We start from the raw sequence: 23,559 nt of genomic DNA, 5'->3' as shown, positions 1-23,559 counted from the left end.
GGGGGGGATCTTATAGAAACGTACAACATTCTTAAGGGTTCAAGAAGGAACTGTGCAGATGCTGGAAGATCGAAGGTAGACAAAAATGCTGGAGAAACTCAGCGGGTGCAGCAGCATCTATGGAGCGAAGGAAATAGGCGGCGTTTCGGGCCGAAACCCTTCTTCAGACTGACAGGATAACATTCTTAAGGGGGTGGCGGGGAGAAGGAAGGAAGGAAAAAGGAGGAGGAGGAGTCCGAGGGCCGAGGAAGGGGAGGAGACAGCAAAATTGGGAGAATTCAATGTTCATGCCCGCCGGATGCAGGCTCCCCAGGCGAAATATGAGGTGCTGTTCCTCCAATTTCCGGTGTTGCACACTCTGGCAATGGAGGTTTCCTTCCTTCTCCCCGCCACCCCCCTATCAGTCTGAAGAAGGGTTTCGGCCCGAAACGTTGCCTATTTCCTTCGCTCCATAGATGCTGCTGCACCCGCTGAGTTTCTCCAGCATTTTTGTGTCCCTTCGATTTTCCAGCATCTGCAGTTCCTTCTCGAACATTCTTAAGGGGTTGGACAGGCTAGATTGTTCCCGATGTTGGGGAAGTCCAGAACAAGGGGTCACAGTTTAAGGATAAGGGGGAAATCTTTTAGGACCGAGATGAGAAAAACATTTTTCACACAGAGAGTGGTGAATCTGTGGAATTCTCTGCCACAGAGGGTAGTTGAGGCCAGTTCATTGACTATATTTAAGAGGGAGTTAGATGTGGCCCTTGTGGCTAAAGGGATCAGGGGGTATGGAGAGAAGGCAGGTACAGGATACGGAGTTGGATGATCAGCCATGATCATATTGAATGGCGGTGCAGGCTCGAAGGGCCGAATGGCCTACTCCTGCACCTATTTTCTATGATGTAGAGAGACGAAGAACACATGAATGAAAGATGAGCCAAAAAAAAAAGGAACAATGATTAAGGATGTGTAGGAAAGAACTGCGTATGCTGGTTTAAATCGAAGGTAGGCAAAAACTGCTGGAGCAACTCAGCGGGACAGGCAACATCTCTGGAGAGAAGGAATGGGTGACATTTCAGATCAAGACCCTTCTTCAGACTGAAGATGATAAAGGAAACAGGCCATTGTTATTTGTGTGATTGCAGTGGTATGAATATTGAAGGGTCTCGACCCAAGGCAGTTGTCAGGGGTTGTGGGGTGGGGGGGAGGCAGGAGAATGGGGTTGAGAGGGAGAGATAGATCAGCCATGGTTGAATGGCAGAGTAGACTCGATGGGCCAAATGTCCCAATTCTGCTCCTAGAATTTATGAAGATATGCAGTATTCACCAACATTGTTTTAATGATCGCTCATGTTAATATTCTCCCGTCTCGGATTCTAATTTTACAGGAACCGCTCTTCTATAAAACAGCCTAAAAATGTAAAAACTGAACTTGTTCCCTTGGAAAGAAAATGGTTTCGTTATGTCATAGCACCCTCTGGTGGAGCATAACATTCTTACCATTTGGCAGGTGAAGTCAGTGATTAATGACTTTGATTAGTCAGTCTGAAGAAGGGTCTCCACACGAAACATCACTCCATAGATGCTGCCTCACCCGATGAGTTTCCCCAGCATTTTAGTCTACCTCCGATTTTCCAGCATCTGCAGTTGCTTCTTAAACAAATTAATTTGATTAGTATGCTTATGTGGTGAAGACAGGAGATTGGGGCTGAGAATTTCTTTAGTCAGAAGGTGGTGAATATGTGGAATTCGGCCCTTCGAGCCAGCACCGCCATTCAATGTGATCATGGCTGATCATCCCCAATCAGTGCCCCACCAGTGAGAGAGTCCAGGACCCGAGGGCACAGCCTCAGACTAAAAGGAGCTTTAGAAAGGAGATGGAGGAGGAATTTCTTTAGTCAGAAGGTGGTGAATCTGTGGAATTCAGGTGGAAGTCTGTGGAGGCAATGTCAATGGATATTTTTAAGGTGGAGATTGATAAGATTCTTGATTTGTAAGGATGTCAGGGGGTATGGGGATAAGACAGGAGAATGGGGTTGAAAGGGAAAGATATATCAGCCCTGATTGAATGGCGGAGTAGACTCGATGGGCTGAATGGCCTAATTTGACTGTCACACATGGGATGAGCCGCTGAGAACCAAGAGGGATGGGGGAGGGGGGGGGAGAGATGCAAAGGCCAGACTATTGGGGACTACATTGAACACCTTGTAACGTTGTAAACGCTCTGTAGGTGGCGACTCTCTGCACACTTTGTGTACCGTACGTAAAACACAGAATTTCACCGTGACATGTCACATGTGGTAAAGTATCCATCAATCAATGACTCCACAAGTTGCAATCAAACACATTTCACTGGGATTTTGTCATAACAATGGTTTATTTTATTTAATGCTAAACATTCATCGATGCACTTTCCAGGCCAAACTTGCCTGCTCCACGATACGTTTGTACTCTATTAACACTATCAGATAACAGTGCAAAAGATATTCTTTTAAATACACCCAAAAAGATAATAAATTAACACACTGTACCATCTGCATGTATTGCACACACTAAAAAATTCAGTTCCACCTCATTGTGGCCTCAGGATGAAGTTTAGACGTCAAGTTCGGTGAATGCAACGTTGTGGAGAAAAATCTGCTTCCTCTGGTTAGCGGTTTGTGATTGGAGATATTTGCAGTTGTTCAGGTTCCTGTACTGTGCTGTGCTGCTTGGAGTTGAGCTCAGACATCTCAGAGTGCCAGACTTTGAAGGAACGTGGCACGCTATGTACTGGTTCCAAGCAGCAGATGCCAAAGCCTCATTCCTTTAGCGAAGCAACATGCAGATAAAACGAGCACCGGCCTTCTCTATGTTACCGTAAACAATTGGGGGGGGGGGGGGGTTTGGGGAAGAAAGAGGTTGGATAATGAGGTCAACACTGGACCTTATGCATGATCACAGTCCAATCAGTAGTGCTCCATAATTATATTAGCCACTTGGTCCATAAAATCTACACCTTAATTTCACGCCCGGGTTGAAGGTGAGAGTCTGAACCTAAACAAGCACCTTCTTAGATTAGTAGCTTATTCAAAAAAAGTCTTGCACTTCCAAACTTCATTCACATAGCCTTATTTTTTGTTATCACACACCAGTTTCCCCACATGCACACAGGTGGGCTATAGAATAACTGGCATTATATCATTAGAGTGGGACTCAATGCAAACCCACTACACCAAACCTGAACCAACGCAACAGTTTCTGGGGAGTATGAGCAGGAAGGTAACACTGCTTCCCAGTACAGCTTTGTGTAAGGAAGAACTGCAGATGCTGGTTTATACCGTAGATTGACACAAAATGCTGGAGCAACTCAGCGGGTCAGGCAGCATCTCTGGAGAAAAGGAATAGATGACGTCTCGGGTCGAGACCCTTCTTCAGACTGAGAGTCAGGGGAAAGGGAAACAAGAGATACAGACGATGATGTCGAGAGAATTAGAACAAATGATGAAAGATATCCAAAAAGCTACACTTCTCCTTAATCCGTGTTACGTTTTGCATATCTTTCATTCAATGTTCTATATCTCTTCATCATCGTCTATATCTCTCGTTTCCCTTTGTGTTGACTCTGTCTGAAGGAGGGTCTCGACCCAAAATATCATCTATTCCTTTACTCCAGAGATGCTGTCTGACCCGCTGAGTTACTCCAGCTTTTTGTGTCTATCGCATTGTCGGTCTCTTCCTCTGCCAGGGTAATGGGGAGGGGAAAATTAGACGGACCAAAGCTGAATTACAGCATACGAATTCTTGCTTCTGTGCAAGGGAATAGGATCTTGATTTTTTCTTCCCCCACCCCCCTCCCTCCTCCAGTGACAAGAGTTTAGCTGAAGGTTGGGCCTGATTGTGATTAAAACAAACACACACAGTTAGCAACACAATGCTCCACCACAGGTCTGGAAAGAGTTGGAAAACAAACAGAATAACATAATCACTTCATTGCAAAACAGACAGTGCCCACATTTAGGAATGTACCAAGCAGTTGCTGATACTTCAATGTCAAGACAGCATTGCACTTAGATTGCCCGGAGAAGATTTGCAGGGGTGTGTCTGTCAGTTGAGCAACTCTGGGCAGTGAAACATTGATTGTTGCCCCATGAACAACAATGTCTACTCAACAGCTGGGAAATCAGGATTACACTGCAATACAACCCCCCCCCCCCCCCCCTAAAAATACCACAGATGATGCACATGGTTATAAAAGCAGAAAAAGGCTGGAAATTCTCAGCAGGTAGGGCAGTGTGTGTGGAGAAATACCCAAGCTCGTGTTTTAGGCCCTTCAACAGAATGGAGGAGAACTCACTAACCCGAAACGTTAACTCTGTTCCTCTCCCACCAGCGCTTCCTGACCCGCTGAGCATTGCCAGCATCTTCTGTTCTATATTAGTGAAGCTGAAGAGGTCATATGAAAAAGGTGTTCCCTTGTGAGTGGTGGTAACAGCATAAAACAGAACGAGCACCCTAGGAAAACAACCTTCTAATATATTGAACTTAGGTTACAGTGCCAATACAGAAGGTGGGGAATAGGTACAACAAAGTTGTGGCTAGATTCATAAATGCTTCTTTTATATTCATGTGATGTAATAATAGCACCACACAACACATTTTCAGCTCTGACATTACTTGCTTTAGACACGGCTGCTGTCTGCTAAGGTTGTAGCGAAAGACAAAGTTGTGTGAGAGAGACTGACATTAGGTTTACCACGGGGCACACACATTTGGAAATTTGCCCCCAGACACCATGTCGTGCAGCGGCACACAGTTCAGGAATCCCACGAACATCCACAGACCAGGCATACAGGAGGTGCTGCAACAGAGGCCGTTTGGTCACAGCAAACATGGGGTCAAGAGCTCGACCTACAAGGTTAAGCCGCTGGATGTACCGACAACAACGATGGCCAACTCCACGCCAGAGTCTTCGTAAGTGCAGCGTGGATACAAAAGGCAAGAAGCGACAATAAAGAAAACGGGGGAGATTTCAACCAGGAAGCAGGCTGGTGGAGAACGGATCTCTCTCTCACCGCTGCAAGGAGCAAGTGCCTTCAGAGTTATGTGCGGACTTGGAATTTTCCAGCTTTCGTCATGTACTTGATGCCTTTAAAGGGTTTGTATTTCTCTCCGTACATGTCCAGTCGGTTTACCTTCAGACCTGCGACAAGATGCAACACAGGATCAAGTCAGTGGGGCATACCTCAGTGCAGATCACTTGGCCTCATACATTAATAAGTGATGGGAGCAGAATTAGGCCATATTGCCCATCAAGTCTACTCTGCCATTCAATCATGACTGATATATCTTTCCCTTTCAACCCCATTCTCCTGTCTTATCCCCAGTGCATTGGTGAGGGGTAGAGTCTGAGGGCAGTTGATGAGAACATGGGGAGAGCCAAATTTAGGATTGGTGTAGATAGATAGTTGATTGTCAGCACTGACTTGGTGGGACGAAGGGCCTGTTCCTGCGCTGTTTGGTTGTGACACTAATTAAAGGAGTGGGTTTTTTCCGGCTGCTCCGGCTTTCTCCTACATTCCAAGGACATACAGATTTGTAGGTTAATTGGCTTAGATAAATTGTTAATTATCCCTAGTGTGTAGGATAGTGCTAGTGTACAGGGCAATCGCTAGTCGGCACGGACTTGGTGGGCCTAAACTAAACTATATCTGTGTAGTATTCCCAAAGCTGTCCCACCATTAACTACTGGCTCTCCTGCTTCCTATATTACAGCAGTGACTACACTATCTACACTATCACAAACCTCTGCTGGTTACAAAGGCTGGAAAGGAAGTGAAAGTTGCTCGTGAAATATGTATCTGGCTTTCCTTGAACATCTCACAAACCAAGATGACTCGATCCCGCGCGGTTGGTGTACCTGAAATGGCCAATTGTTGGATCTTGAACTGGACATTAATGTTGGGGTTCTCATCAGGTTTGGGAGTGCCTGCTTGCAGGCTCATGGAACCCTTCAGGCTGGGCAGCTTCTGAGGATTGATCTTCCCAATATCCCACGACAGGACCTGCAACAAACATGTCCAGGGAAAAGGAAGCCCAGCGTTAGATGCAAGAGCAACTCAAGAGTTCACGAGAGCTTTATTGTCATGTGTCCCTGATAGGACAATGAAATTCTTGCTTTGCTTTAGCACACCAGAACATAGTAGGCACGAATACAGAACAGATCAGTGTGTCCATATACCATTGTATACATATATGCACACATGAATAAATAAACTGATAAAGTGCAAATAACCAGATTATTGGCTATTAATGTTCAGATGGCCAAGGAAAGGTGGAGGCCACAATTGGAGATGCTGCCTCACCCGCTGAGTTACTCCAGCTTTTTGTGTCTATCTTTGGTTTAAAGCAGCATCTGCAGTTCCTTCCTCCAAATTAGTTACATTCTCCCCAACATGGCCAATTGCTATACTCCAATATACCAAAAATTGTGGACATTCTCGGCAAGCCAGGCAGCACATGTGGGGACGGAAATGAATGGGATGTTTCAGGTTGATTGCTCCGTTACCTTGGTTACTGGGTCAAAGGTGAAGTTCCCTTGCGTGGAGGTGAGATTCACGTTCAGCACCACCTTTGGCAGCTGGCTGGTCACGATAGTCCCCTCCAGCACCTTGCCCATCGTCTGCTTCGGCCCGATGGTGACCTCGAATCGTCCCGTGGAGCTGCCGTCCCGGAAGTTGATGTTGTGCTTGACGTAGATGGGAATGGCCACCAAACTGAAAGGCAGAACAAATGCAGTCGAGATTTTGTGCAGCAGAACCTCCGATGCCAGAACATGGCAGAATCAGCCACGATTGAACGGCGGAATAGACTTGATGGGCTGAATGGGCTAATTACGTTCCTATAACTTGTGAACCCCTGAACATGGGCAACAGATTGCATTTATCAATGCATGCGCAGTGTAACTACCAAAGCCAGCATTTCCTTCCCAAACAACCATAGAGGCATACAGCAAGGAAACAGGCCCTTCTGTCCAACATACCCATGCTGACCAATCTAGTCTCACATGTCCACATTTGGCCCATATCCCTCTAGAACCTACCCATCCACCTGTCCAAATGTCTTTTTAGTGTTGTTATCGTATCTACCTCAATTACCTCCTCTGTCAGAAACAAGTAACTGCAGGTGCTGGTTTACAAAAGCATACACAAAGTGCTGGAGTAACTCAGCGGGTCAGGTAGCATCTTTGGAGAACATGGAAGGGTGATGTTTTGGGGTGGGACCCTTCTTCACACTGATTCAGTCTGAAGAAGGATCACGAGCCATTATGTCACCTCTCCACATTCTCCAGAGATGTTGCCTGACCCACTTAGTTGCTCCAGCACTTTGTGTCCTTTTTACTATCTGGTTAAGTTCTCATGTAAACATCCATTAAAGCCACAGGTGTATTCCAGAACTCACTCCAGGACTAACATGGGCAAGATCCCCAATTGCAAGAGGAAGGTCGCACAGGGCACCAGCGTTAGTTCTTCCATCCCTTCATGCCAGCCACATGCTACTTACTTCTGGGAACTGACGTGGTAGGACAGGAGACGGAAATTCCCATCCGGTGGAATGAAAGAAAGGATTCGCTCCGATTCCCAGCGCTTGAAACGGACACAGGGATGGAAGCTGACATCGTCCAGGAGTCGAGAATTCTGCAATTGTTACGAAAGGGACATAGACCGATCAGAATCTCACAGGATGATAGACACAAATTGCTGGAGTATCTCAGGCAGCATCTCTAGAGAAAAGGAACAGGTGATGTTTCGGATGGAGACCCTTCCTCATTGTTATGTATGCCCCTACTCACACGCGAGTCAGTGCGCAATGTTGCAATCCAGTGTACCTCGCCATGGGAGAAGGGATCAAGTGTACTATATCCAAGTTTGTTGATGATAGCATCGGTTGTTGGTGTGCATTGCTAGGAGGATGCAGAGAAGCTTCAGGAGGAAATAGGCACGTGAAGTGAATGAGCAAGGGCATGGCTGATGGAATATAATGTGCAAACATCAGAGATCATTCACTTTGGTAAAAAAATGTGAAAAGGCAAGCACTGTATTTTTGTTTTTTAAATGGAGATTAGAAAGTACTTTGGTAACTTTTGTACACATACCACTAAGAGTTAACAGTTTGGCACAACCAGCTAGGAAGGATGGCCTTTACTGCAAACAGAATCTGAATTCAGGAGTACAATTGCCATACTACAGTGCTACAGATAGGGCCCAGGTAAGACCACACCTTGAACATCATTACAGGTGTGATCTCCCACCCGAGGAATTATATACACAGCACCGAAGTGATTTGGGTGATGGGGAGGGGAGCATGTGATTTGAGGAGATGTTCAACAGATAGAGTCTATACTCTGCAGCAAAACTCAAAGTGCTGGAGAAACTCAGTGGGTCGTGCAGCATCTGTTGAGTGAATGGATAAGCAATGTTTCAGGTCAGGACCCTTCAAGCATTCTCCCCACAGATGCTGCCTTACCAGTTGAGTTCCTTGAGCTCTGATTACTGCTTCCCACTCTCCTTAGTTAAAGGTTAGGTAGGGAATGGGTATTAAGAGGTTATCTGAAGAAGGGTCCCAGTCTTAATAAGGGTCCTGATCCAAAATGGGTTATTTTAACTTTTTTTTTAGTTTTAGAGATACAGCACAAAAACAGGCACTTTGGCCCACTGAGTCCACACTGATTAGCGTTCCCCCACACACTAGCACTATCCTAGTGACAATTTACAATTTTTACAGAAGCCAATTAACCTACACGCCTGTACATCTATTGCATGTTGGAGGAAACCACAGCACCCAGGGAAAACCCATGCGGTCGTGGGCAGAACGTACAATGCACAGACAGCACACGTTGCAACCTGGGTTCGATCTTGACTACTGGCACTGACTGCATGGAGTTAGTACATTCTCCCTGTGACCGCATGGGGTTTCTCCGGTTTCCTCCCACACCCCAAAGCCATACATGTTTGTAGGTTAATTGGCTTTGGTAATGTTGCGAAATTTTACTTAGTGTGTAGGATAGTGCTAATGTGCGGGATGATCGGTGGCCGACACGGACTCGGTGGGCCGAAGGGCCTGTTTGCGTGCAGTACCTCCAAAGTCTAGAAATCCAAACAAACAACTGTGAATATATGAACACCATCGACATGCCACAAACATTTTCTCAGCTCATAAATGAAACTGGTGTACTGCGGTGCAAGAATATGTACCATGAATGAGAGGGTGAGATCTGGCATTCCAGTCAGCTTCACACAGGCATCAATAACACCTTGTATCTCAGCAAATATTGTTGAACCTGTGGGGAGAGAGAGAGGAGCAGCTTTAGAACAGATGATTCCCAGTTACAGCTGCTCAACAGGAAAGGCATCCAACAAATTAACTCAGATACTTGTCGAGATACCAGAGCAAGCGGCCCATTTAAAAAGCTACGCAAGATTTCCCCTGATACAAGGAATTACAGATGCTGGTTTGCTAAAAAGGACACAAAGTGCTGGAGTAACTCAGCGTGTCAGGCAACATCTCTGGAGAACATGCCTGAAGAAGAGTCCCAAACCGGAAATGTCATCTATCCATGTTCTCCAAAGAAGCTGCCTGGCCCGCTGAGGCCCGCGTCGGGGTTCGGCATCGGCGTTCTATCAGCCCGGCGAGAGGGCCTGAGCATCGGGCCGCCCGGGGTGGCGACTGCGGGTGCTCGGAAGGCCCCGACCATGGGTGAACATCTGGGAAGATCGGAGGGGAGGCTGGCTGGACTATGGTGCCTTCCTCACCTTGGTGCCATTGTGTTATGTTGAGTCGTGGACTTTGTGTTTGTGCTTTTTTTTATTTTATTCTATTTAAAAAAAAATATGTTTTATTATTTATTTATTTTTATGATACTGACTGTAATGGGAAATTCATTTCGTTGTCTCTAATTGAGACAATGACAATAAATTTGAATACAATACAATAAAATACTCCAGCACTACAAGTGTGTCTTCTTGTAAGACTTTCCAAGTCTCACTCACCAAATGCATGAACACCTCTTTTGACTTAAATGAACTGCTGCCAGGTGGTATTCGAGAGAAGGGGCGAGAAGAGAAAACTGATAGCAAGGGCAGACAAAATACATAAAACAACTGGCAGCTCTATTGCAAGGGAGATCTTACCGTGACTACAGACAACAGAAATGAATGGGGTGATGAAGAAGGCATACGGCAAGCTTGCCTTCATAGGTTGGGGCATGAAGTATTAAATCGTGAAATCACTTTTCAGCTGTATCAAAAACCGTAGTCAGGCCATGTTTGGAGTAGTTCTGGCTGCCACCACGTAGGAAGAATGTGGAGGCATTGGAAAGGGTGCAGAAGAGGTTTACCAAGGTGTTCCCTGGATTGGAGAAATTGGACAAGCTTGGATTGTTTTCACTGGAGCATTGGAGACTGAGGAGCAACTTGATAAAAGTACATACAATCATGAGAAGCATGGATAGAGTAGATAGTGTTTTTCTCTGAGTGCAAATGCCATATACTAACTATATAAAGAGGTTATATAGTTAGGCTGAGAAGGGGATGGTTAAAAGGAGATTTGCAAGGCAAGTTTTATTTTGCATACAGTGTTATAGATGCTGGAGCGTGCTGACAAGGGAGGTGGTGGAAACAAAACAATTTTTAAGAGCATTTTAACAGGGCCACGAACAGAACTTCATTCAAGGGACATAGGCCTTGCGCTGGCAGATGGGATTAGTTAGATTGGCCCACTATGTCTCCGCAAACTGTAATATCAAAGGGCCTGTTCCTGCACTGTTCTATGTACATCACTGTGTGCAGTTTTGGTTTAGATAAATTTAGAGATAACACGTGCAAATAAGAGGGGCACCCCTTATGGAGTCTTCACTCCTTATGGGGGTTTAGTCAAGGCTGAAAATAAAGACCATCAAGCGGGAAAGTTGATTTAAGGAAGAAGGTCGCACATATTAGGAACAGAAGCAGACTAGAGGGGCCTAAAGGCCTGCTCCAGCATTTAGTTATTTGGTTTACAGGCTTGGTTCTCCTGTATAGGTGATGAGAAGACAGCCAATAATGGCAAAGATAGATACAAAGTGCTGGAGTAACTGATGGGGTCAGGCAGCATCTCTGGACAAAATGGATGGGTGAAGTTTGGGTTTGAGACCTTTCTTTAGACTGATTGTAGGTGGGGAGAGGTGGGGAAACTGGAAGCATGAAACGACCAGGACAAACTGGGTCGGCAACAGATGAACTGTTGCTGGCAAGGAGGTTCCTCGATGGGCTGCCTGTTGGCTGGGGAGGATGTGATCCCAGAGAGATACAGCATTGCAAACTGCAGAACTGGTTAACGGACTTTACCTTTGGTACAAGCCAGCATATGCAGTTCCTTTTTATTACATTAGGAATAATGGTAAAGGTCTGGAAGCAATTTTCTTGTTAATCCTCAAGGAGAAGACTAATTAATAGCTGGCATGTGTGTTTTATATATTCCCGTACATAGCACTGGGAGTTGTTGTTCCCTTCAGATTCTACCACTCATCTACACACCCAACATACATGGGAGGTTCAGCAATGGGACTGGTTTAGTTTAAAGATACAACATGGAAACAGGCCCTTCGCCCCACTAAGTCTATGCCTACCATCAATCGCCCCGTCACACTAGTTCTATGTTATCCCACATTCTCATGCATTCCCTACACACTAGGGGGCAATTAACAGAAGCCAATTAACCTACAAATCTGCACCTCTTTGGGATGTGGGAGGAAACCCATGTGGTCACAGGGAGAACGTGCAAGCTTCACACAGACAGAGCCCGAGTTCTGGATCTAACCCGGGACTATGGAGCCGAGGCAGCAGCACCACCAGCTGTGTCACTGTGACGGGCGATTGCTAGCTTGCTTCCGAAATCTGCAACATGGCAGCTCAAGTTCAGCTGTGGCATTGTTATCTGTGTGATAACAGCCTCAGTATTTTATCCTTCAACGGTGGCACAGCAGTAGAGTTGTTGCCTTACAGCGCCAGAGACCCTGGTTCGATCCTGACTATGGGTGCTTGTCTGTGTGTTCTTCTCGTGACCTGCATGGGTTTTGCAGGCTAATTGGCTTGGTAAAATTGTAGACTGTCCAAACTAAAGACACGAGACACCGTACAAGCAATTATTTTCCGGTTCAGCCTGTGAGCCATCTGGCCAGCACTCGTATTCAGATCCAGACGCTAATTGGGTTAACACCACCCCCAACATGGAGAATGAGAACGCAGATAAAAACAGTCGGCACAAAACAAACGCATCAGCAGATGGCCCAAGACTCCAATTACCGAGTTCTGGAGACTCACAGCCACACATAAGGGTGTAATAAAAATCGAGGTGAGGAACCGAGTTACAGGCTCACATTACCCATACTGAGCTGGAAAAATTAAATAGAGCGGGTCTTGGAGGGAAAAGAATAAACTAGTCGATTTATAGAGACACAGAGCATGGAACAAGCCCTTTTGCCCACTGAGTCCACGACAACCATTTCTCATCTACCACTCATTTACACAGTGGCACTGCTGGTAGAGCTGCTGCCTCACAGCACCAGAGACACGGGTTTGATCCTGACCCCAGCTGCTGTATGTGTGGAGTTAGCATGATCTGCCTGTGGGTTTCCTCCCACATCCCAAAGGGGGCGTGTTTGTAGGTTCATTGGCCCTCTGTAAATTGTCCCAAATGTGTAAGGAGTGGATGCGAAAGTGGGATGTCAGAGAACTAGTGTGAACAGGTGATCGATGGTCGGAGTGGACCAGTTTCCATAAACCTAACTAAAGTGATGCCATTTTTCTCCCCTCCCACATTCTCATCAACTCTCCTCAGACTGGACCATTCACTGACACCATTTACAGCAGTCAATAGCCAATAAGTGCAGGAGTAGGCCATTCAGCCCTTCGAGCTAGCACGTTATTCACTGCGATCACGGCTGATGTGGAGGGAAACCGGAGCACCTTGGCTGGGGAGCACGCAACAAAAAAGCTTTTCACTCTGCCTCAGAACACGTGACAATAATAAACTGAACTATTAAACTAAACCGAACACCTAAAGGAAAACCACGCAAACTGCACCAGAGGCCAGGATAGAACCCGGGTCTCTGGTGCTGTGAGGCCGCTGCTTTACCAGCTGCACCAATATGCTGCCGAGACAAACCTGGGTGCAGCAGCATCTGGTGGAAGTAAATCGTAATGGCTCAAGTATATCGCTGGTTATAGAAACGCGGTGGTGAGAGTTAATATAAAAACTTTTGTGGTGATAAAAGTGGTAAACTGAGAGCAAATGTGGGCCCCATGTCGAAGGATGTGCTGGCTCTGGAGAGGGTCCAGAGGAGGTTTACAAGAATGATCCAGCAATGAGTGGGTTAGCATATGACAGCACTGGGCCACTACTCGCTAGAGTTTAGAAGGTTGAGAGGGGACCTCATTGAAGCTTACAGAATAATGAAAGGCATAGATCGAGTGGATGTGGAACGGGATGTTTCCACTGGTGGGAGAGTCTGGGACCAGAGGGCGCTCTTTTAGAAAGGAGGTGAGGAGGAACTTCTTTAGTCAGAAGGTAGTTAATCTGTGGAACTCATTGCCATAGAAGGCTCTGGAGACCAAGTCAGCAGATATTTTTATAACAGTGATAGACAATTTCTTGATTAGAACAGATGTCATGGGTTATGTGGGGGAAGGCAGGAAAATGGGATTAGGAGGAAGAAATCAGCCATGATTGAAACATAGACAATAGGTGCAGGAGTAGGCCATTCGGCCCTTCGAGCCTGCACCGCCATTCAATATGATCATGGCTGATCATCCAACTCAGTATCCTGTACCTGCCTTCTCTCCATACCCCCTGATCCCTTTAGCCACAAGGGCCACATCTAACTCCCTCTTAAATATAGCCAATGAACTGGCCTCAACTACCTTCTGTGGCAGAGAATTCCAGAGATTCATCACTCTCTGTGTGAAAAATGTTTCCCTCATCTCAGTCCTAAAAGATTTCCCCCTTATCCTTAAACTGTGACCCCTTGTTCTGGACTTCCCCAACATCGGGAACAATCTTCCTGCATCTAGCCTGTCCAACCCCTTAAGAATTTTGTAATTGAATGGTGGAGTTGACTTGATGGCTTAATTCTACTCCAATAACTAGTGAAAAGTATTCCCTACAACCACAGCCCACGTGTGATGCTTCTCAAGCCACAAGCTCCGTTAGGTTTGTAGCACCTTTGAGAACATCCCTCGCCCGTACCTGATTTGTCAATGATGGCATCGATCTCTTCAACCACATCAAAGTAGGCTTCGTTGTTGGCGTATCTAACGCCAGTGCGTCGCCAAGGCACCACGGACAGCTGCCCTGTGGGCAGATGGTCCCCAACATTCGTGCTGCCTGCAGTCAAAACAGGGAGAAATCAAAGCAGTGTGTTAGAGAAGGGATTTCTCATTCAGGATCCCAGGAAAGCACCGCTGCACAAAAGAGTATTAACAATCATCATTATTATACAATAAACCTCGTTATTACTGACTATATGTGAGGGAATTCCAGGCATTCATCACCCTCAGAGATAAGAAACTTCTACATATTCGGACGGACATGGTGGCGCAGCGGTAGAGTCGCTGTCTTACAGCGAATGCAGCGCCGGAGACCCGGGTTCGATCCTGACTACGGGCGCCGTCTGTACGGAGTTTGCACGTTCTCCCCGTGACCTGCGTGGGTTTTCTCCGAGATCTTCGGTTTCCTCCCACACTCCAAAGACGAACAGGTATGTAGGTTAATTGGCTTGGTATAAATGTAAAAATTGTCCCTAGTGGGTGCAGGTTAGTGTTAATGTGCGGGGATCGTTGGTTGGCCCGGACCCGGTGGGCCGAAGGGCCTGTTTCCGCGCTGTATCTCTAAACTAAACTACTCATTTTGTACCTCCGTGACTCTCCCACTGGTGAAAAAAACCTCAAAGTCTACCCTGTCAAGCCCACTTATATGCTTGAATGTCACCCCTCTTCTTCACAGCAAGGAATACATTGGACTTTGTCTCTGGAACTGGCATACTACAACGCTGAATCTTCCTGCATCTAGCCTGTCCAAGCCCTTAAGAATTTTATAAGTTTCTATAAGATCCCCTCTCAATCTCCTAAATTCTAGAGAGTATAAACCAAGTCTATCCAGTCTTTCTTCATAAGACAGTCCTGACATCCCAGGAATCAGTCTGGTGAACCTTCTCTGCACTCCCTCTATGGCAATAATGTCCTTCCTCAGATTTGGAGACCAAAACTGTACAAAATACTCCAGGTGTGGTCTCACCAATACCCTGTACAACTGCAGTAGAACCTCCCTGCTCCCATACTCAAATCCTTTTGCTATGAATGCTAACATACCATTCGCTTTCTTCACTTTGCCTAGCTTGGGCTTCATCTTGTTAAGGCACCTCTGTTTCCCCGACTAAAAGAGCAGCAGAGAGGACATCACAGCATTGAGTAGCTATGGGTTTAAATGCAACTTTAACTTCCAGCAGGCTCACACAACTGCAACATGGTCTGAAGAAGGGTTTCGGCCCGAAACGTCGCCTATTTCCTTCGCTCCATAGATGCTGCTGCACCCGCTGAGTTTCCCCAGCAATTTTGTGTACCTGCAACATGGGCTGCCCATTACAATAACTTTAGACCACCAGAGTATCGTAAGCCAGAATCAACACTACCTCACTGATAAAGATCTCGCTTTTGACCTGCTCTTGGGCTTGCGGGTTCACTTTACTTTGCATCAAATGAGGCGCTGGTTGCAATCCAAGCATAACTGCACGGGTCAACTGGTTTGACTGCATTTTAGAGGAGTGCCGGCCTCCTTAGTGACAGAGGCAGTATTGCAGAAATACATTCAACAGGCGAACAGTAACCTGTCACATCTAGGCAGTGACATATCCCAGCACGGGGGGGGCCACAATGAATTTATGCAGCAAAACACAATCACGGAGGAGGGCGCAAACAAACTGATATTCAAACAAGGCCAAATTCACTTATAGAATGACAAACAGCTTTGGAGAAATGGTGGCACAACAGTAGAGTTGCTGCCTTACAGTGTCAGAGACCCAGGTTCGATCCTGATTACGGGTGCTGTCTGTCTGAGGTTTATACGTCCTCCCTGCAACCGCGTGGGTTTTCTCTGGGTGCTCTGGTTTCCTCGCACATTCCAAAGACTTGCAGCTTTGTATGTTAATTGGCTTCTGTAATTTGTAAATTGTCCCTAGTGTGTAGGATAGGGCTAGTGTACGGGGTGATCGCTGGCCGGCGTGGACTCAATGGGCAGAAGGGCCTGTTTCTAGGCTGTATCTCTAAATTAAAGGGAGCTAATTTGCTAAGACTGACGGTTCTCTCAGCACACTGTCAAGTTGCAGAGATTGGTCGGCTGCTTGGCCCAGCCGTGGACAGTCTCACATTGATGGAGGAGGCTTCACATAACACGGTGAGTCGCCAGGCAGCCACCGCACGTACGTACCAGTGATGGTGTTCACAACAGTGCGAAGGATGGTGGGAGGTCTGATCAGCTCCTTGAGGATGTTGGACTCGGTCGCCAGGGGAAAGCCATTGTCCAGCATCTCCTCCAGCACCTCATACACAACCACAACATTGTCTTTGATGGCCACTTCTGAGCAGCTCCCAAAATAGTCCTGTGAAGAAAGATCAAGAATTATAACTCACATGCACTACGTGCTAAATAAATAAAAATAAAACTGCCAGACTCTTTATGTTAAACCATGACAATTTACCATTTTAACTTCCCCTACCATTCTCATACCGACCGTTCTGTTCTGGATCTCCTCCATTACCAGGGTGAGGACACACTCAGAATGTAGGAACAGCACCTCGTATTCTGCTTGGGTAGCTTACAACCCAATGGTATGAACATTGAATTCCCCAAAGTTAGATAACATCCCACCCCACACCAGGCGGCGCCACCAGCTGTGGCTGCCTTGCCAACAGTCTGTCTGTCCTTTCTTGTTTTTTTTTTAGTAAGTGTTAAAAAGTATGTTTTATTGTTCCTTGGTTTGTTTTATGCGGTGGATTGGTGGGGGGGGGGGTTGGTGGAAACTTTATTTCAATCTCTTACATCGATGGAGATGCGATCTGCATCATATCACTGTCCGCACTGCGGCCTAACATCGTGGAGTTGGCGGCCTTTCCTGGAGACCGACAGGCGCTCCAAGCCGCGGGACTTTAACATTGTGGGAGCTTGCGATCCCTTTGCCCATCCATGTTCTCCAGAGATGCTGCCTCACCTACTGTGTTACTCCAGCACTCTGTGTCTTTAAAAAAAAAATTATAAACCAACATCTGCAGCTCCTTGTATCCTCAATATTCATACCATTGAGTTGTAAGCTACTCATGTGGAATATTCCTCCAGTTTGCATGTGACATCACTCTGGCAATGGAAGAGGCACAGAACAGAAAGGACAGTATGGAAATGGGAAGTGGAGTTACAATGGTTAGCAACCGGGAGTGTTCGGCGAAAGGGTCGCTGAATCTTCGGCTTTACATCGGCGAGACCAAGCATAGTTTTGACAACATTTTCGCCGAACACGTATTAGGTCTCCCGGTTGCTAACCATTTTAACTGCTCTACTCATTTCCATTCTAACCTTTTTGTCCCCCACCACAATCAGTCTGAAGAAGGGTCCTGATCCAAAATATCAACTATCCGTGTTCTCCAAACATGCTGCCTGACCCGCTGGCTTACTCCAGCACTGTCTCTTTTTGAAAGTCATTGTCTGCATTCCTCGTGTACCCATTCACATAGGATTGCTTCATAAAATAAATTTGAGTTTTCAGATTAAATCAATTGGCGTCGAGCAAAGGTTGATGCAACAGAAAATTCATTGCTCCGGTTTCTCGAGGAACAGCAATTGCTGTAGTCTTCACCGTGAACTCTCTGGATTCTGTTACCACACAGTGGAAACGCAATCGGCTCTTGATATTAATATTTAAATAGCAAGGATCAAGTTGTCTTTTATAGCCCTCTCCAAGCTAATGTAATGTAAGAAAGGAATATCCATCCTTCTTAAAAATATACTCACTGGATTTAGTTTAGTATAGGGATATAGTAAGGAAAGAGGCCCTTCAGCGCAGCAAGTCCATGTTGACTATTGAGCACCCACTCACACTAGTTGTGTTATCCCACTTTCGCATCCACTCCCTGCATATTACAAGCGTTTAAATTTTAAACAGAAGACAATTAATCTACAAATCAGCACGTCTTTGGGATGTGGGGGGAAAGCAGAGCACCTGGAGGAAACCCATGTGCAAACTCCACCCGGGCAGCACGGGAGGTTTATCTCGCATTTAATTGCCCCTCTCAAATTTACTCTTGAACTAAGTGCCTTGCTGAATCAAGGCAGAGGATCGTGAAGAGACAGCCATGTTACTGTGGGTCAGGTGTCACATGCTTACTGGAGCAGTTATCTCACTGGCGGCACTCTGTACGGAGTTTGTACGTTCTACCCATGACTGTGTGGGTTTTCTCCAGGTGCTCTGGTTTCCTCCCACACACCAAAGATGTACAGGTTTGTAGGTGAATTGGCTTACGCAAATTGTAAATTGTCCCAATTGTGTAGGATATTGCTAGTTTACGGATGATCGCTGGTCGGCATGGATATGGTGGGCCGAAGGGCCTGTTTCCATGCTGTATCCCTAAAGTCATTGAAACAAGCCTATCACCCATACACCACATGACAGACTGAGATTCTAAAAATATTGGCACATGACAAATCAGCAGGGAAGGCCAACAAAGGACTCTTATGTCGGCTGTGATGAGAGTCAATGTCTGCATTGCTTCCAAATCACAAACATTATCAAGTGCTTCACACTAATTACTGATCTTAAGACTCCTATTTGCAGTGGCCTGAACTAAAAGCCACTGTCATTTAGTGCACACAAGCCCACTACCCATTCTTCAGCATTCGCAATTCTGCAGTGGCCATGATTCCTCTCCTTTACTTTAGAGAAACAACGCAGAAACAGGCCCTTCGTCCCGCCGAGCCACACCAACCAGTAATCCCCGCATACAAACACTATCCCACACACAAGCGAGAATTTACAATGATACCAAGCCAATCAGCCTACACACCTGTACATCTTTGAAGTGTGGGTGGAAGCCAGAGATCCCAGGCGGTCACAGACAGAACGTACAAACTTAGTACAGACAGCACCCGTCGTTAGGATCGAACCTGGGTCTCTGACATTATTAGAAAATAACTCTACCGCTGCACCACGCCCTGAATAACAACTTTTTTCTTGCTGTTAACTGTATAAACAACATTCCCTAGCATTCTCTCTCAACAATTGGTTACAAGCAACATTCACATGGACTTGGGCCCTGAAGGATTTCCAGCACTGTCAACTAACGCCCATAATCTGATGTTCCAAGCATGTGATATCCTCAGGTCAATTGAAGACTTCCAGTCACTCCGGCTCAGTTTACAATTAAGATAGACATAATAGACGTAATCGGACCTGGGTCTCTGGCGCTGCAAGTAGCAACTCTACCACTGCGCCACCATGCCGCCCTTTGCTCTACCTAATGTACTTGAGTTTGGCTTGTTTGCATGCAAGTATAGTATTATCAGGTTTGGTTGGATAGCATACAAAACAAAGCTTTTGACTGTACCTCAGATACATAATGATAAACATAAATGTTAACCTAACCCAATGGCTATGCCAACCTCTGCAGCCATCCCACTCACTCCGAGACTGAAGTCAGCTTTACCATATCCAGCATAAACACATATTCTTCAGTTAGTGTGACTATTCCAGCTGAAAGATACAGATGGGGGGGAAACACAAATTGACCGATGCCCATTTTTATATATGCCATTTAAGTGTGAGTCTTGTTCAGGGAGTGACTGTGGCTTCTACATTATTACATTCACACTGGCCCTTTCACAGAAAGCAACAAAGAACAGAAAATGGCAGAAACACACAACAGGCAAGTCCGCAACTGGAAAGAGGAAACATTTCAATATTTAATTATTTGTCAGAAGTAGAAATTACAGACCAGAGAGAAAGGAGTGCCACTGAACATCAAAAATACAATGTTGGTGGGTTTAATTTTCTGTCAAAATTTTAAAACTTGACGAACAACATAATGTGCTGGATAACATGACAACCATTTTCATCAAAGATTGAAGTCAATGATTGCAAGGTAGAAATGAGCAATGGACACATCTGATAAGCAGCAGGAAACAGAGATATTGACTAATTACAGTCAAATCAGTTCAGAACTATCCATTATTAAATATAGAAACAAAGAACTGCAGATGCTGGTTGAACCCAAAGACAGACACAAAGTTTGGGAGTGATGCAGCAGGTCAGGCAGCATATCTGGAGAAAAAGGATGTGTGACAGAAGGCTCCTGATCTGAAACACCACCCATCCTTTTCATCCAGAGATGCTGCCTGACGTGCTGAGTTACTCCAGCACTTTGCATCTATACTTTGTCCATTAGCCATGATCAGCCATAATCACATTGAATGGCAGTGCTGGCTTGAAGGGCCGAATGGCCTACTTCTGTACCTAGTGTCAGAATCAGAATGCTTTATTGTCATTGCATGTGTCACATACAATGAGATTACTGTGTCTCTCCATTTAAAAGAGCTATTACTAAATGGCAGGTTCATTACAGGGATAAGAATGAAAATCGTCATTTACTAGATGATGGCTCCAAAGAGACATCACACCAGAGTAGCAGGGACATACACATCTAATTATATAAAATCTATTAAAAACTAGTGCTGGTAATGGGGATCATAAAACAAGCAAGGTCATAAAAACCCATCTGGTTTACTCCTACAAAATCTGCTCCCTTATCTGGTCTGGTCTATTGCATCTCAATTCACATCAATGATGATTACCAGCCCTTTTGCAATGGCTTGCCATTGAATTGGGTGCCTTGGCAATTACTCTTAGTCACAATCCTCGAGGAAAGAAAGCGTACTGCACATTTGGGTCCCGACCCGAAACATCACCTACCCATTCTCTCCACAGATGCTGCCTGACCCACTGAGTTACTCCAGCATTTTTGTTTAGTTTAGAGATACAGCATGGAAACAGGCCCATTGTATCACCAAGTCCACACCGGAACACGTGTGTTCTACATGATCCCTCTTTCTCAACCATTTCTCACACACACACACGCGAAAATTTAAACAGATCAATTAACCGACAAACCTGCACGTCTTTGGGATGTGGGAGGAAATCCGCTGCTGTAAACTAATTCTAGATGTGGGGATAATAGTTGGGAGGGAGAAATAGTGGAGGAATGGGATGGCTCTGTAAGGTGGTACAGAAGTAGCGGCTGCTTCTGTGTTGCAAGGAAAGAGAGGCAAATAACACGTGGAATGGCGGAGGCACAAGAGACTGCAGCCTCTGCAGATGATGGAATATTGAGCAAAACAACGAGACCAGACAGCATCTGGGGAGGGAATGGACATGCAACGTTTCAGGTCGGAACCCGTCTTCAGACTGGAATAGCTGTCCGTCATATGTTCACCCATGTTCTTCAAGTGGATGGTCAAGGATTAGTCTGGGCTGAATGACCGCACAGTATTCGGTTAGCACGGTACTGAAGCATCAGCCTTGAGCTTTTCCGAAGCAGAGCATGAAGCCAGAGAGGCTGCTACAAATTCAGCAGGAACTGCAGTTGCATCATCCAGACCCTGCCTGCCGCATTCAAAATTAAAAAAGGGGAATTTCATTTCTGATCTCACAAAAAGAGGAAGAGAATAGTCCGGCAGTATTCACTGGGAAGTTTCAATTCATCAGCACCACGGGTGGATGAATGTAGGCGCACTAATTAATGACCAGAGAATAGGGAAACAAGGAACTGCGGATGTTGGTTTACGAAAAAGTCACAAAAAGCTGGAGTAACCTAGCGGGTCAGGCAGTTCTCTGAAGAACCTGGACAGGTGATGTTTCAAATCGGGTCAATTCAATCAGTCTGAAGAAGGGTCCCAACCCAAAACATCACCCATCCATGTTCCCCAGAATTGTTGTCTGATCTGCCGAGTTACTCTGTCTTAGTAAAGATCCCTCACTGTGGGGCAGATCACTCATGGCGTGACCCACTGTGGGTTGATCCCAAGGCATAACGCACTACAGAGCAGATCCCCAGGGTGAGACCCACGATAGCAAGGGTTCCCAACCTGGGGTAAATACCCACAGGGGGTAAATTTCACCTACCCAGGGGATAAATTTGTTGATTCTGGATTTGTATGTATCTTTTCTCATTGACTGACTGTGTTTGGTTCTGGTATACTGGTATCTGTTCATCATTAGTTGTTCATAAATAAGTGAAATAACATTGTTATGTGCTATTAAAGTTGCCAGGGGTAAACGGGACGAAAAAGTTTGGGAAGCCCTGCACTATAGGTATATCCCCAAGTGAGACCCACTGTGGGCAGATCCCGGTCTGGGGCCCACCGTGGAGCAGACACCTCAGTGTAGAACCCACTGGAGGATGATCCCCAAAGGGGACCCACTGTGGGCAGATCGCTCACCACTTCATAGTGTGACCGACTGTAGGTCGATCACTGGGTGGGATCCAATGTGGGGCAGATCCGTCCAGTTGAGGTCCACCATGGAGTAGATCCCTCAGTGTGGAAACCACTGTAGGTTGATCCCCAAGTGGGGCCCAATGTAGGGCAGGGCAGGCCCCCTCGGGCTGGGGTGGGGCCCACCTAGGGTGGGAGGTGTCAGATCCTCGCCTGGATCAGACATTCGATCTTTGCGAGGATTGTCATGATAGGTGGCACCCAAGGGTGGGGGAGGCACCCAAGGGAGTGGGGGTTCACCCAAAGGTGTGGGTGGCACCCAATGGAGTGGGGGTCACCCAAAGGTGTGGGAGGCACCCAAGGGTGGGGGGTCACCCAAGGGTGGGTGAGGGCACCCAAGGGAGGGGAAGGGGAGGGCACCCAAGGGAGAGGAAGGGGAGGGCACCCAAGGGAGAGGAAGGGGAGGGCACCCAAGGGAGAGGAAGGGGAGGGCACCCAAGGGAGAGGAAGGGGAGGGCACCCAAGGGAGAGGAAGGGGAGGGCACCCAAGGGAGAGGACGAGAATGGCACCTAAGGGTGGGGAAGGCTCCGGGCAGCTGCAGCCACTGACCTGCAGCGTGTCCACCACCCGGTGCAGGAACTCGATGACAAAGAGCGGCGGCACCTCGCTCTGTATGACGGCCACGAAGAAGATGCGATGCCGGTAGACGCTGATGAGGAAGTGGTGCGGGGTGGGAATGACCGGCGCCACGTTCTCCGCCTCGCTCGCCCGCTCCTGCGCCTCGAAGAAGTAGTCGCAGACCGAGCGGCTGACCGCGCTCTTCCAGTGCTTCTCCAGGAAGATGTCGCCCGCCGTGTTGATCAGGAACAGGCTGTGGATCATGGTGGCGCCTCAGTCTCCCCCTCACACAGTCTACCCCCTGGGGTGGAAGATTGCAACCTTCACGTGGTCCGCCCGGTTTCGACTAATGCAATCGACTCGACGTGCACAAACGGAAGATCAAATAGAACAAGTTGTCCAACAACTTTAGGCTG

General features: G+C 46.6%; 1 protein-coding gene and 1 long non-coding RNA gene across 2 annotated transcripts; one reads left to right on the top strand and one right to left on the bottom strand.

The window, feature by feature from the left end:
* Positions 1 to 455: 455 nt before the first annotated feature.
* On the top strand, positions 456 to 22,445 carry LOC116967471. The gene is made up of 3 exons (XR_004410228.1): positions 456 to 493; positions 16,071 to 16,076; positions 22,325 to 22,445. It is a non-coding gene; the product is annotated as an uncharacterized LOC116967471 (long non-coding RNA).
* Positions 2,341 to 23,559, bottom strand: LOC116967470 (AP-3 complex subunit mu-2). Its single transcript, XM_033014065.1, has 8 exons — positions 23,135 to 23,559; positions 16,480 to 16,651; positions 14,245 to 14,382; positions 9,216 to 9,301; positions 7,525 to 7,658; positions 6,530 to 6,737; positions 5,882 to 6,026; positions 2,341 to 5,164 (listed from the first exon to the last, which is right to left on the bottom strand). The coding sequence occupies exons 1-8, from the start codon at positions 23,405 to 23,407 to the stop codon at positions 5,064 to 5,066; spliced, it is 1,257 nt and encodes a 418-aa protein (XP_032869956.1). The 5' UTR covers positions 23,408 to 23,559; the 3' UTR covers positions 2,341 to 5,063.

The sequence above is a fragment of the Amblyraja radiata genome, chromosome 39 (genome assembly GCF_010909765.2).
Source record: "Amblyraja radiata isolate CabotCenter1 chromosome 39, sAmbRad1.1.pri, whole genome shotgun sequence".
Taxonomy (NCBI): Eukaryota; Metazoa; Chordata; class Chondrichthyes; order Rajiformes; family Rajidae; genus Amblyraja; species Amblyraja radiata.
The sequence above is the reverse complement of the archived record's forward strand: the minus strand, read 5'-3'. Positions and strand labels throughout refer to the sequence as shown.

Coding starts and splice junctions, on each gene's coding strand:
- LOC116967470 (XM_033014065.1), bottom strand. CDS start 23,407: ATGATCCACAGCCTGTTCCTGATCAACACGGCGGGCGACATCTTCCTG. Junction 16,652..23,134: donor GGGTGGTGGACACGCTGCAG/GTCAGTGGCTGC, acceptor CTTTCTTCACAG/GACTATTTTGGGAGCTGCTC. Junction 5,165..5,881: donor CCAACAATTGGCCATTTCAG/GTACACCAACCG, acceptor ATCTTGTCGCAG/GTCTGAAGGTAAACCGACTG.